At 41.0% G+C, this 15,687-nt stretch overlaps 1 protein-coding gene across 2 annotated transcripts; it reads right to left on the bottom strand.

Moving 5' to 3' along the window:
• Positions 1 to 1,484: 1,484 nt before the first annotated feature.
• Positions 1,485 to 3,727, bottom strand: LOC124028189 (beta-2-microglobulin-like). Of its 2 annotated transcripts, none has more exons than XM_046340303.1 (3): positions 3,447 to 3,727; positions 2,350 to 2,386; positions 1,485 to 1,505 (listed from the first exon to the last, which is right to left on the bottom strand). In XM_046340303.1, the coding sequence occupies exons 1-2, from the start codon at positions 3,709 to 3,711 to the stop codon at positions 2,373 to 2,375; spliced, it is 279 nt and encodes a 92-aa protein (XP_046196259.1). In that variant the 5' UTR covers positions 3,712 to 3,727; the 3' UTR covers positions 1,485 to 1,505; positions 2,350 to 2,372. The 2 variants fall into 2 exon arrangements, with proteins under 2 accessions (XP_046196259.1, XP_046196260.1); XM_046340304.1 differs by lacking the exon at positions 1,485 to 1,505 and adding an exon at positions 1,702 to 1,715.
• Positions 3,728 to 15,687: the final 11,960 nt, after the last annotated feature.

A 15,687-nucleotide genomic window follows, 5' to 3' on the forward strand; every position in this document is an offset into this window, starting at 1 on the left:
ATGTCAACACCGTAGGATGCCAAACAACACCGTAGGATGCCAAACAACACCGTAGGATGTCGAACAACACCGTAGGATGCCAAACAACACCGTAGGATGTCAAACAGATGTCGAACAACACCGTAGGATGTCGAACAACACTGTAGGATGCCAAACAACACCGTAGGATGCCAAACAACACTGTATTCAAAGTGCCCACTATTATATTCTAACTATAGAATTAGAATATTCATCCTATTTCCATGATTCTAACAGTTTTGTGTTTTGATCTAAATCGCAATTGCAATATTTGGTTAAAAAAACACGGCTGCGATTGTTTGCCCATATCGTGCTGCCCTATTGTGGCAGTGTGGAAATGATCTCAATATTGAGTGCAGGAATTGCAGAAACGTATGAACATGCTAAAGATGGTTATTTTGTTTGAAGTTTTATTGAACAGTTTATTAAACCAATCAGAATGGAGAATTATTTCACTATTCAAATAATATCATGCTTTCTTTTCAGCTATCAGATTGCGGTTCTTAGGGTGCTATTCAGATGTGTGTTTTTTGGCTAACAGCAACAGTGTTTGGGCTAGCAGTAGGCTAACAGTAACAGTGTTTGGGCTAGCAGTAGCCTAGGCTAACAGTGTTTGGGCTAGCAGTAGCCTAGGCTAACAGCAACAGTGTTTGGGCTAACAGTAGCCTAGGCTAACAGCAACAGTGTTTGGCTAACAGTAGCCTCGGCTAACAGCAACAGTGTTTGGCTAACAGTAGCCTAGGCTAACAGCAACAGTGTTTGGCTAACAGTAGCCTAGGCTAACAGCAACAGTGTTTGGGCTAACAGTAGCCTAGGCTAACAGCAACAGTGTTTGGGCTAGCAGTAGCCTAGGCTAACAGCAACAGTGTTTGGGCTAACAGTAGCCTAGGCTAACAGCGTTTGGCTAACAGTAGCCTAGGCTAACAGCAACAGTGTTTGGCTAACAGTAGCCTCGGCTAACAGCAACAGTGTTTGGCTAACAGTAGCCTCGGCTAAAAGCAACAGTGTTTGGCTAACAGTAGCCTCGGCTAACAGCAACAGTGTTTGGCTAACAGCAACAGTGTTTGGCTAACAGTAGCCTAGGCTAACAGCAACAGTGTTTGGCTAACAGTAGCCTCGGCTAACAGCAACAGTGTTTGGCTAACAGTAGCCTCGGCTAAAAGCAACAGTGTTTGGCTAATGTTAGAGTTGCGTAAATTCAAATCTGGTATCAGGATAAATATAACAATGAGTCACCGATTTTATACTATGTATTTTTTATTAGCTAAGTCATAAATGGCAAATGCAATTTTCGTATATACGGGCTCACTGTAATACCACGCAGGGCAGAACAGGAACTGACAAGACGTATGTAAAACAGTATTCTTTATACTGTGATAGACAGTTCCAACCCGTCTGTTGGCCTATCACAGTAGAGACTGGGCGTGGTTTAAACTTGCTCAGCCTATTGCAGGCGTTCAGGCGGGTCCCCCCGCCTCTTGGCGCTTCTGTTGATAGATGTAAATGTTGCTTGTGAAGAACATCCAGGGTCTCATGCTCCATACCGTTATCTCGCACCTGGCTCCTGTTATCTAACAAAAGACCGCTTGTTCTCGCAACACCCTGCTCTGAATGTGCCCCCTCCCAACTCATTGAACAGTTCCTGTCTTCATGCTACTCTGTATTTTTCCATCATGAGAAAATCCATGGCCCTGAAACTGTTAACAATGTTTCATGTCAGCTATGTTGCATAACACATACATACATCCACACAAGCCAACAGCAGATAATATTCAATCATATATATGGTAATGGCTATAATGTAAAATACAGGATCCAACACTAACAATAGCCTCGGCTAACAGCAACAGTGTTTGTCTAACAGTAGCCTCGGCTAACAGCAGCAGTGTTTGTCTAACAGTAGCCTGGCTAACAGTAGCCTAGGCTAACAGCAACAGTGTTTGTCTAACAGTAGCCTCGGCTAACAGTAGCCTAGGCTAACAGCAACAGTGTTTGTCTAACAGTAGCCTAGGCTAACAGCAGCAGTGTTTGTCTAATGTGCCTAGGCTAACAATCCTCAACTGTTCATTAAAGTGCACAACTTTAAACAATGTGCTGTCAACAATGTAACATGTTCATTAAATGTATTGTTAAATATCTCCCAGCCCTACCATATCTCCCAGCCCTACCATATCTCCCAGCCCTACCATATCTCCCAGCCCTACCATATTGTCCAGCCCTATTCAGCTCTCTACAGTATTACAATAACCACCAATTGTTAGTGACCAAAGCTAAAGAACTGCCATCTAAATAGACGGTTTCTCTACAAATGAAATGATCAGACATACACACCTGCAGCGATGAACACCGAAGCCTTACATATCTGATTCTGTAGAGGAAATAGGAATAGTTGGTTTCTGTCAGTCAATGGATATATTATATTATGATTAACTCTCTTACACACGCACACACACGCACACACACACACACACACACACACACACACACACACACACACACACACACACACACACACACACACACACACACACACACACACACACACACACACACACACACACACACACACACACACACACACACACACACACACACAGAGAGAAGTCAGATTCTGAAAGAGAACTTAGCAACGTGTGGGACTCTACACCTGTACTTTAACTACTAACTATACCAGTAACTCACCCCAGGTGTACTCCTCTAACTACACTAGTAACTCACCCCAGGTGTACTCCTCTAACTACTAACTACACTAGTAACTCACCCCAGGTGTACTCCTCTAACTACACTAGTAACTCACCCCAGGTGTACTCCTCTACTAACTACACTAGTAACTCACCCCAGGTGTACTCCTCTAACTACTAACACTAGTAACTCACCCCAGGTGTACTCCTCTAACTACACTAGTAACTCACCCCAGGTGTACTCCTCTAACTACACTAACTACCCCAGGTGTACTCCTATAACTACTACACTAGTAACTCACCCCAGGTGTACTCCTCTAACTACTAACTACACTAGTAACTCACCCCAGGTGTACTCCTCTAACTACACTAGTAACTCACCCCAGGTGTACTCCTCTAACTACACTAGTAACTCACCCCAGGTGTACTCTTCTAACTACACTAGTAACTCACCCCAGGTGTACTCCTCTAACTACACTAGTAACTCACCCCAGGTGTACTCCTCTAACTACACTAGTAACTCACCCCAGGTGTAGGTCTTCAGATTCTTCAGGTGACGGACTCTGCAGGTGTACTCCTCTAACTACACTAGTAACTCACCCCAGGTGTACTCCTCTAACTACACTAGTAACTCACCCCAGGTGTAGGTCTTCAGATTCTTCAGGTGACGGACTCTGCAGGTGTACTCCTCTAACTACACTAGTAACTCACCCCAGGTGTACTCCTCTAACTACACTAGTAACTCACCCCAGATGTAGGTATTCAGATTCTTCAGGTGACGGACTCTACAGGTGTACTCCTCTCCGCTGGCTGGTGTGAATCCAACACTCTTGGTGAGGTGGAACTGCCATCCCTGTTGGAAGGCCAGGTCTGTCTGCTTGGCGTCGGGGATCTCCACGCCGTTCTTCAGGAGCTGGATGCTGATGTCAGGGGGGTGGAAGCCACTCACGTGACAGATCAGGGTGTTGTCTTTCCCATATTCCCCTGGGTTACGGCTGTACACCTTCACCATGGGGGAGCTACAGGTGGAAGAGGGAATCTTACAGTCAGGCAGGCGCCCGCACACACATAATCTGTATCACAGAAGTTTATTATCTTATTCTCACTATAAAAAATAAAATAGTAATCTCTCTGCTCAATATACATTTGCTTAAAAGTGTAACCCATACAAAGTACACATTTGCTGTCGATTTAAGACATAAATTAAGGAAATACATAATTGTTTTCAGGAACGTCGTTGGTGAAATCAAATTAAGATCGTACACAACACAATCCCACCAATATAGCCGAATCATAATTACAAAGTCATTCCTATACTTTACTTACATTCTCGTGCGTTTATGGTCACCAACACGACGCAGAAAGCAACTACGGAAAAAAACGTTTTCATGATTTATTTTTTCAAAGTCTTTCCAACGCTGAAAAATATGTCAAACTGGACAAAACCAACTGTCGCAAACAAAGAAATGAAACTGAAAGTCAAATATATATTTTCCTCTGTGTAGTGAAGCCACACCCTCTTTCGATTTATGCACCAATTGAAAATCCTACTTCACAGTTGCTATGCAGTCTTCTCCTGTTGATGCTTCTCCAGGCAGCCTGATGCAGTCAGTTACAAAGTTGACGCAGTCTTCATTTTATTAGTTACAATGTTGCACATATAAAGCATTGAGATAAAAGTATGTTGAAAAGCAAGGACATGTACAGTATAGTCACTATAAAGTATGGTGAAAGGCAAGGTACAGTATAGTCACTATAAAGTATGGTGAAAGGCAAGGTACAGTATAGTCACTATAAAGTATGGTTAAAGGCTAGGTACAGTATAGTCACTATAAAGTATGGTGAAAGGCTAGGTACAGTATAGTCACTATAAAGTATGGTGAAAGGCTAGGTACAGTATAGTCACTAAAGTATGGTTAAAGGCTAGGTACAGTATAGTCACTATAAAGTATGGTGAAAGGCTAGGTACAGTATAGTCACTATAAAGTATGGTTAAAGGCTAGGTACAGTATAGTCACTATAAAGTATGGTTAAAGGCTAGGTACAGTATATAAAGTCAGGTACAGTATAGTCACTATAAAGTATGGTGAAAGGCTAGGTACAGTATAGTCACTAAAGTATGTATAGTCATAGTAAAGGCTAGGTACAGTATAGTTATAGTCACTATAATAGTAAAGTATGGTTAAAGGCTAGGTACAGTATAGTTATAGTAAATTATGGTTAAAGGCTAGGTACAGTATAGTCATATAGGTACAGTATAGTTATAGTAAATTATGGTTAAAGGCTAGGTACAGTATAGTCATAGTAAAGTATGGTTAAAGGCTAGGTACAGTATAGTTATAGTAAATTATGGTTAAAGGCTAGGTATAGTCAGTATAGGTTAAAGGCACAGTATAATAGTATGGTTAAAGGCTAGGTACAGTATAGTCATAGTAAAGTATGGTTAAAGGCTATACAGTATAGTTATAGTAAAGTATGGTTAAAGGCTAGGTACAGTATAGTCACTAAAGTATGGTTAAAGGCTAGGTACAGTATGCCATAGTAAAGTATGGTTAAAGGCTAGGTACAGTATAGTCATAGTAAAGTATGGTTAAAGGCTAGGTACAGTATAGTTATAGTAAATTATGGTTAAAGGCTAGGTACATAGTATAGTTAAAGGCAGGTATAGTATAGTCATAGTAAATATGGTTAAAGGCTAGGTACAGTATAGTCATAGTAAAGTATGGTTAAAGGCTAGGTACAGTATAGTTATAGTAAAGTATGGTTAAAGGCTAGTATAGCTAGGTACAGTAAAGTATGGTTAAAGGCAGGTACAGTATAGTCATAGTAAAGTATGGTTAAAGGCTAGGTACAGTATAGTCATAGTAAAGTATGGTTAAAGGCTAGGTACAGTATAGTATAGTAAAGTATGGTTAAAGGCTAGGTACAGTATAGCCATAGTAAAGTATGGTTAAAGGCTAGGTACAGTATAGTCATAGTAAAGTATGGTTAAAGGCTAGGTACAGTATAGTATGTAAAGTATAAAGGCTAGTATAGTATAGTAAAGTATGGTTAAAGGCTAGTACAGTAGTCATAGTAAGTTATAGTAAAGTATGGTTAAAGGCTAGGTACAGTATAGCATAGTAAAGTATGGTTAAAGGCTAGGTACAGTATAGTCATAGTAAAGTATGGTTAAAGGCTAGGTACAGTATAGTATAGTAAAGTATGGTTAAAGGCTAGTATACATAAATAGTATATGGTTAAAGGCTAGGTACAGTATAGTCATAGTAAAGTATGGTTAAAGGCTAGGTACAGTATAGTTATAGTAAAGTATGGTTAAAGGCTAGGTACAGTATAGCTACAATAAAGTATGGTTAAAGGCTAGGTACAGTATAGCCATAGTAAAGTATGGTTAAAGGCTAGGTACAGTATAGTCATAGTAAAGTATGGTTAAAGGCTAGGTACAGTATAGTCATAGTAAAGTATGGTTAAAGGCTAGGTACAGTATAGTCATAGTAAAGTATGGTTAAAGGCTAGGTACAGTATAGTTATAGTAAAGTATGGTTAAAGGCTAGGTACAGTATAGTCATAGTAAAGTATGGTTAAAGGCTAGGTACAGTATAGTCATAGTAAAGTATGGTTAAAGGCTAGGTACAGTATAGTCATAGTAAAGTATGGTTAAAGGCTAGGTACAGTATAGTCAGTATAGTCATAGTAAAGTATGGTTAAAGGCTAGGTACAGTATAGTTATAGTAAAGTATGGTTAAAGGCTAGGTACAGTATAGCCATAGTAAAGTATGGTTAAAGGCTAGGTACAGTATAGCCATAGTAAAGTATGGTGAAAGGCTAGGTACAGTATAGTCATAGTAAAGTATGGTTAAAGGCTAGGTACAGTATAGTTATAGTAAATTATGGTTAAAGGCTAGGTACAGTATAGTCATAGTAAAGTATGGTTAAAGGCTAGGTACAGTATAGCCATAGTAAAGTATGGTTAAAGGCTAGGTACAGTATAGGGTTAAAGGCTAGGTACAGTATAGTCATAGTAAAGTATGGTTAAAGGCTAGGTACAGTATAGTCATAGTAAAGTATGGTTAAAGGCTAGGTACAGTATAGTCATGGGTGAAAGGCTAGGTACAGTATAGTCATAGTAAAGTATGGTTAAAGGCTAGGTACAGTATAGTCATAGTAAAGTATGGTTAAAGGCTAGGTATAGTATAGTCATAGTAAATTATGGTTAAAGGCTAGGTACAGTACAGTCATAGTAAAGTATGGTTAAAGGCTAGGTACAGTATAGTTATAGTAAATTATGGTTAAAGGCAGGTATATAGTCATAGTAAAGTATGGTTAAAGGCTAGGTACAGTATAGTCATAGTAAAGTAAAGTATGGTTAAAGGCTAGGTACAGTATAGTCATAGTAAAGTATGGTTAAAGGCTAGGTACAGTATAGTCATAGTAAAGTATGGTTAAAGGCTAGGTACAGTATAGTCATAGTAAAGTATGGTTAAAGGCTAGGTACAGTATAGTCATAGTAAAGTATGGTTAAAGGCTAGGTACAGTATAGTTATAGTAAAGTATGGTTAAAGGCAAGGTACAGTATAGCCATAGTAAAGTATGGTTAAAGGCTAGGTACAGTATAGTTATAGTAAAGTATGGTTAAAGGCTAGGTACAGTATAGTCATAGTAAAGTATGGTTAAAGGCTAGGTACAGTATAGTTATAGTAAAGTATGGTTAAAGGCTAGTATAGTACAGTATGGTGAAAGGCTAGGTACAGTAGTAAAGTAAAGTATGGTTAAAGGCTAGGTACAGTATAGTTATAGTAAAGTATGGTTAAAGGCTAGGTACAGTATAGTCATAGTAAAGTATGGTTAAAGGCTAGGTACAGTATAGTTATAGTAAAGTGGTTAAAGGCTAGGTACAGTATAGCTACAATAAAGTATGGTGAAAGGCTAGGTACAGTATAGTCATAGTAAAGTATGGTGAAAGGCTAGGTACAGTATAGTCATAGTAAAGGGTTAAAGGCTAGGTACAGTATAGTTATAGTAAAGTATGGTTAAAGGCTAGGTACAGTATAGCTACAATAAAGTATGGTGAAAGGCTAGGTACAGTATAGTCATAGTAAAGTATGGTTAAAGGCTAGGTACAGTATAGTCATAGTAAAGTATGGTTAAAGGCTAGGTACAGTATAGCCATAGTAAAGTATGGTTAAAGGCTAGGTACAGTATAGTCATAGTAAAGTATGGTTAAAGGCTAGGTACAGTATAGCCATAGTAAAGTATGGTTAAAGGCTAGGTACAGTATAGTCATAGTAAAGTATGGTTAAAGGCTAGGTACAGTATAGTCATAGTAAAGTATGGTTAAAGGCTAGGTACAGTATAGTCATAGTAAAGTATGGTTAAAGGCTAGGTACAGTATAGTATAGTAAAGTATGGTTAAAGGCTAGTATATAGTCATAGTAAAGGTTAAAGGCTATGGTTAAAAAGGCTAGGTACAGTATAGTCATAGTAAAGTATGGTTAAAGGCTAGGTACAGTATAGCCATAGTAAAGTATGGTTAAAGGCTAGGTACAGTATAGTCATAGTAAAGTATGGTTAAAGGCTAGGTACAGTATAGTCATAGTAAAGTATGGTTAAAGGCTAGGTACAGTATAGCCATAGTAAAGTATGGTTAAAGGCTAGGTACAGTATAGTCATAGTAAAGTATGGTTAAAGGCTAGAGTAAATAAAAGATCAGTATAGAACAAAAAGCTTACATAGTAATCCCTATTATTATTAGTATGGTTAAAGGCTAGGTACAGTATAGTTATAGTAAAGTATGGCGAAAGGCTAGGTACAGTATAGTCATAGTAAAGTTAAAGGCTAGGTACAGTATAGTCATAGTAAAGTATGGTTAAAGGCTAGGTACAGTATAGTTATAGTAAAGTATGGTTAAAGGCTAGGTACAGTATAGTCATAGTAAAGTATGGTTAAAGGCTAGGTACAGTATAGCCATAGTAAAGTATGGTTAAAGGCTAGGTACAGTATAGTCATAGTAAAGTATGGTTAAAGGCTAGGTACAGTATAGTCATAGTAAAGTATGGTTAAAGGCTAGGTACAGTATAGTCATAGTAAAGTATGGTTAAAGGCTAGGTACAGTATAGTCATAGTAAAGTATGGTTAAAGGCTAGGTACAGTATAGTCATAGTAAAGTATGGTTAAAGGCTAGGTACAGTATAGCCATAGTAAAGTATGGTGAAAGGCTAGGTACAGTATAGTCATAGTAAAGTATGGTGAACAAAAATATAAAACCAATATGTAGTGTTGGTCCCATGTTTCATGAGTTGAAATAAAAGATCACAGAAATGATCCATATGAACAAAAAGCTTACTGCTCTCAATTGTTGTTCACACATTTGTTTACATCCCTATTGGTGAGCATTTCTCCTTTGCCAAGATATTCTATCCACCTGACAGGTGTGGCATAGTAAGAAGCTGATAAAACAGCATGATAATTCCACAGGTGCACCTTGTGCTGGGGTAATAAAAGGTCATTAAAATATTATTATTTGTTATTTATCCTCTTGCTCTTTTGCACCCCAGTATCTCTACTTCACTACTACTCCTCTACATCATCATCTGCACATCTATCACTCCAGTGTTAATGTTAAATTGTAATTATTAGAGATGATGTCACAGTAGGTGGCAGCATTGAAACCCTGAGAGATGCACTGCTCTGAGAGATGATGTCACAGTAGGTGGCACCATAGAAACCCAGAGAGATGCACTGCTCCGAGAGATGATGTCACAGTAGGTGGCACCATAGAAACCCTGAGAGATAATGTCACAGTAGGTGGCAGCATAGAAACCGAGAGATGCACTGCTCTGAAAGATGATGTCACAGTAGGTGGCACCATAGAAACCCAGAGAGATGCACTGCTCCGAGAGATGATGTCACAGTAGGTGGCTCCATAGAAACCCTGAGAGATGATGTCACAGTAGGTGGCACCATAGAAACCCTGAGAGATGCACTGTTCTGAGAGATGATGTCGCCAGTAGGTGGCTCCATAGAAACCCTGAGAGATGATGTCACAGTAGGTGGCACCATAGAAACCCTGAGAGATGCACTGTTCTGAGAGATGATGTCACAGTAGGTGGCTCCATAGAAACCCTGAGAGATGATGTCACAGCTGGACCCTGTTGGGGCTTATTTTCAGTGGAGGGAGGGAGAGAGGAGGGTGGGAGAGAGGAGGGAGGGAGAGAGGAGGGTGGGAGAGAGGAGGGTGGGAGAGAGGAGGGAGGGAGAGAGGAGGGTGGGAGAGAGGAGGGAGGGAGAGAGGAGGGAGGGAGAGAGGAGGGTAGGAGAGAGGAGGGTGGGAGAGAGGAGGGAGGGAGAGAGGAGGGTGGGAGAGAGGAGGGTGGGAGAGAGGAGGGAGAGAGAGAGGAGGGGGTGGGAGAGAGGAGGGAGGGAGAGAGGAGGGAGGGAGTCCCCACACGTCTAAAAAATAAATATCATGAATATACTTGATCCATCATTAATTATTGTTTTTATAGAAGAGAATGTGATTCTCAGCCAGAAATACCAGCAGATTTTCTAGAAGAGGTCACCCACACATTGTATTCTCAGCCAGAAGTACTGGCAGATTTTCTAGAAGAGGTCACCCACACATTGTATTCTCAGCCAGAAGTACTGGCAGATTTTCTAGAAGAGGTCACCCACACATTGGATTCTCAGCCAGAAGTACAGACAGATTTTCTAGAAGAGGTCACCCACACATTGTATTCTCAGCCAGAAGTACAGACAGATTTTCTAGAAGGGGTCACCCACACATTTGATTCTCAGCCAGAAATACCGGCAGATTTTCTAGAAGAGGTCACCCACACATTGATTCTCAGCCAGAATTACTGGCAGATTTTCTAGAAGAGGTCACCCACACATAGTATTCTCAGCCAGAAGTACTGGCAGATTTTCTAGAAGAGGTGACCCACACATTGTATTCTCAGCCAGAAGTACTGGCAGATTTTCTAGAAGAGGTCACCCACACATTGTTTTCTCAGCCAGAAGTACTGGCAGATTTTCTAGAAGTGGTCACCCACACATTGTATTCTCAGCCAGAAGTACTGGCAGATTTTCTAGAAGAGGTCACCCACACATTGTATTCTCAGCCAGAAGTACTGGCAGATTTTCTAGAAGAGGTCACCCACACAACTGTAATCATTGAATTATTTAGTAATGATTCTCTACAACTTGAAACCCTTGAAACTGGCACCTTGGCACAAAGTGTTATCAAAAATGAAAATGAAAGCCCATGTTGAGCAGGGAAAATTACAGTCATCTCAGATCTAGTGTAGGGCTGGTCACAGATGGAATGGCCCCTGTTCAGAAAGATGGGTAAAGGTAGGAGTTTTAGTTATGATTTAATCTAGTTACAGTTAATCTAATTAGATACAGTTTCAATAAATACATTCAAAAGTTTGGGGTCACTTCGAAATGTCCTTGTTTTCCATGAAAACAGTTTCATGAAATTAGTTTAAAAATGAATAGGAAATATAGTCAAGACGTTGACAAGGTTTTATAAATACCGATTTTTAATTGAAATAATAATTGTGTCCTTCAAACTTTGCTTTTTGCAGCAATTACAGCCTAGCAGATCTTTGGCATTATAGTTGTCAGTTTGTTGAAGTCATTTGAAGAGATTTCACCCCATGCTTCCTGAAGAACCTCAAACTAGACACTAATGTACTTGTCCTCTTGCTCAATTGTGCACCGGGGCCTCCCACTCCTCTTTCTATTCTGGTTAGCACCAGTTTGCGCTGTTCTGTGAAGGGAGTAGTACACAGTGTTGTACGCGATCTTCAGTTTCTTGGCAATTTCTCGCATGGAATAGCCTTCATTTCTCAGAACAAGAATAGACTGACACGTTTCAGAAGAAAGTTATTTGTTTCTGGCCATTTTGAGCCTGTAATCGAACCCACAAATCCTGATGCTCCAGATACTCAGCTAGTCTAAAGAAGGCCAGTTGTATTGCTTCTTTAATCAGCACAACAGTTTTCAGCTGTGCTAACATAATTGCAAAAGGGGTTTCTAATGATCAATTAGCCTTTTAAAATGATAAACTTGGATTAGCTAACACAACGTGCCATTGGAACACAGGAGTGATGGTTGCTGATAATGGGCCTCTGTACACCTATGTAGATATTCCATTAAAAAGCATCCGTTTCCAGCTACAATAGTCATTTACAACATTAACAATGTCTACACTGTATTTCTGATCAATTTGATGTTATTTAATGGACAAAAAAAACGAGTTTCTTTCAAAAACAAGGAAATTTCTAAGTGACCCCAAACTGAATGGTAGTGTTCAGACACGCATGACTGTAAATCACATTGGATTAAAACATCTACAAAATGGCATATATTACTATTATAAATAAATATAAATTCATATGAATACCTACCATTATGTCCTGCTCCAGATCCTTACATATCTGCCTCTGGAGAACACAACAACACAGAAAGCAATGTCATTGTTTTTACATTCAGACTCCCAACTTCTAACTACTAACTACACTAGTAACTCACCCCAGGTGTACTCCTCTAACTACACTAGTAACTCACCCCAGGTGTACTCCTCTAACTACACTAGTAACTCACCCCAGGTGTACTCCTCTAACTACTAACTCACCCCAGGTGTACTCCTCTAACTACACTAGTAACTCACCCCAGGTGTACTCCTCTAACTATACTAGTAACTCACCCCAGGTGTACTCCTCTAACTACACTAGTAGCTCACCCGAGGTGTAGCTCACACTAGTAACTCACCCCAGGTGTACTCCTCTAACTACACTAGTAACTCACCCCAGGTGTACTCCTCTAACTACACTAGTAACTCACCCCAGGTGTAGGTCTTCAGATTCTTCAGGTGTCGGACTCTGCAGGTGTACTCCTCTCCGCTGGCTGGTGGAATCCAGCTCACTCTCCATCCCTGTTCAGTATATATATTGTCTAGTCTACCTCACCAGCTCACTCTCCATCCCTGTCCAGTCTACCTCACCAGCTCACTCTCCATCCCTGTTCAGTATATATATTGTCCAGTCTACCTCACCAGCTCACTCTCCATCCCTGTCCAGTCTACCTCACCAGCTCACTCTCCATCCCTGTTCAGTATATATATTGTCCAGTCTACCTCACCAGCTCACTCTCCATCCCTGTCCAGTCTACCTCACCAGCTCACTCTCCATCCCTGTCCAGTCTACCTCACCAGCTCACTCTCCATCCCTGTTCAGTATATATATTGTCCAGTCTACCTCACCAGCTCACTCTCCATCCCTGTCCAGTCTACCTCACCAGCTCACTCTCCATCCCTGTCCAGTCTACCTCACCAGCTCACTCTCCATCCCTGTTCAGTATATATATTGTCCAGTCTACCTCACCAGCTCACTCTCCATCCCTGTCCAGTCTACCTCACCAGCTCACTCTCCATCCCTGTTCAGTATATATATTGTCCAGTCTACCTCACCAGCTCACTCTCCATCCCTGTCCAGTCTACCTCACCAGCTCACTCTCCATCCCTGTCCAGTCTACCTCACCAGCTCACTCTCCATCCCTGTTCAGTACCTATCTCATTCCATCCCTGTCCAGTCTACCTCACCAGCTCACTCTCCATCCCTGTCCAGTCTACCTCACCAGCTCTACCTCACTCACTCCCATCCCTGTCCAGTCTACCTCACCAGCTCACTCTCCATCCCTGTCCAGTCTACCTCACCAGCTCACTCTCCATCCCTGTCCAGTCTACCTCACCAGCTCACTCTCCATCCCTGTCCAGTCTACCTCACCAGCTCACTCTCCATCCCTGTCCAGTCTACCTCACCAGCTCACTCTCCATCCCTGTCCAGTATATATATTGACCAGTCTACCTCACCAGCTCACTCTCCATCCCTGTCCAGTCTACCTCACCAGCTCACTCTCCATCCCTGTCCAGTCTACCTCACCAGCTCACTCTCCATCCCTGTCCAGTCTACCTCACCAGCTCACTCTCCATCCCCAGTGTCCAGTCTACCTCACCAGCTCACTCTCCATCCCTGTCAGTAGTCTACCTCACCAGCTCACTCTCCATCCCTGTCCAGTCTACCTCACCAGCTCACTCTCCATCCCTGTCCAGTCTACCTCACCAGCTCACTCTCCATCCCTGTTCAGTATATATATTGTCCAGTCTACCTCACCAGCTCACTCTCCATCCCTGTTCAGTATCTACCTCATCACTCTCCATTGTCCAGCTCTACCTCACCAGCTCACTCTCCATCCCTGTTCAGTATATATATTGTCCAGTCTACCTCACCAGCTCACTCTCCATCCCTGTTCAGTCTATATCATATTGTCCAGTCTACCTCACCAGCTCACTCTCCATCCCTGTCCAGTCTACCTCACCAGCTCACTCTCCATCCCTGTCCAGTCTACCTCCAGTCTACCTCACCAGCTCACTCTCCATCCCTGTCCAGTCTACCTCACCAGCTCACTCTCCATCCCTGTCCAGTCTACCTCACCAGCTCACTCTCCATCCCTGTCCAGTCTACCTCACCAGCTCACTCTCCATCCCTGTTCAGTATATATATTGTCCAGTCTACCTCACCAGCTCACTCTCCATCCCTGTTCAGTATATATATTGTCCAGTCTACCTCACCAGCTCACTCTCCATCCCTGTCCAGTCTACCTCACCAGCTCACTCTCCATCCCTGTGGACATTCTGAAGTCAGTAGGTCGTATGACCAAGGAGATATTGAAATACAAATGTAAAAAAAAGTTTGTACTTTGTTTACGCTCCCTAACTAACGAGGACTACAACATTTTGTTCACATTTCCACATGTTTATTCGCTTTGGAAATAAGACCTGTGCAATGTTGTGCTGCAATGTTTTCCAACATCATGACACTTATTTGGAGTCTGTGGCTCAAGTGGTTTGAAAGCTATTGAGGTTTGAAATCGCGAATAGCCGTTGAATATCCAACTTGAAACTGTCTTTACCTCGGTAAACTATTATGACCCCTCTATAGAAAGGGAAGACTCTCACAAACACGTTTTGCACCTAGGTGTCATGACTCTTCAACACATACAAACGAATGGAAGTATGGAGGTAGCTTTGTGCCTACAAAAATAAGGGGTTAAATGACATATAGATCTAAAACAAACACTTCAAAAACCTTACGATTTATTTTTAGACTTTTTTTTGCTATTTAAGAATGTTATTCAATGCATATACAATGCCTTGCGAAAGTATTCGGCCCCCTTGAACTTTGCGACCTTTTGCCACATTTCAGGCTTCAAACATAAAGATATAAAACTGTATTTTTTGTGAAGAATCAACAACAAGTGGGACACAATCATGAAGTGGAACGACATTTATTGGATATTTCAAACTTTTTTATCAAATCAAAAACTGAAAAATTGGGCGTGCAAAATTATTCAGCCCCCTTAAGTTAATACTTTGTAGCGCCAACTTTTGCTGCGATTACAGCTGTAAATCGCTTGGGGTATGTCTCTATCAGTTTTGCACATCGAGAGACTGAAATTTTTCCCATTCCTCCTTGCAAAACAGCTCGAGCTCAGTGTGCTACTTACATGCGTATATGGGCACTAATAGTAAACATCACATTCAATATTATATCAAGTAATAATAGCTGCCTAATACTTTGTTTATTGTTTCCTTAAAACAATGTTAAGGAAATATCTAACTGTTTTCACGAAGGTCATGGGTGACAAAGACAATCCCTTCAATAATTATGACAAAGTGATAACTCTTATCCTCTTACATTTTGCGTTTATGAACCCCAGGAAGACGCAGAAAGCGATCACGGACAAAACAGTTTATGATTTCTTTCCAAGGCTGAAAAAAATATAAAACTGCGACAAACAAAACAGACTTTGCAGCCGGTGTCTGAAAGCAAGCAAAATATATATTCTTCGTGATATGTAGTGAAGCCGCACCCACTTCGATTAATGCGCCAATTGAAAATCGTACTTCACAGTTGCTATGCAGGCT

This window comes from Oncorhynchus gorbuscha, unplaced genomic scaffold (genome assembly GCF_021184085.1).
Source record: "Oncorhynchus gorbuscha isolate QuinsamMale2020 ecotype Even-year unplaced genomic scaffold, OgorEven_v1.0 Un_scaffold_3825, whole genome shotgun sequence".
In the NCBI taxonomy this organism is placed as follows: domain Eukaryota; kingdom Metazoa; phylum Chordata; class Actinopteri; order Salmoniformes; family Salmonidae; genus Oncorhynchus; species Oncorhynchus gorbuscha.

Coding starts and splice junctions, on each gene's coding strand:
- LOC124028189 (XM_046340303.1), bottom strand. CDS start 3,711: ATGGTGAAGGTGTACAGCCGTAACCCAGGGGAATATGGGAAAGACAAC.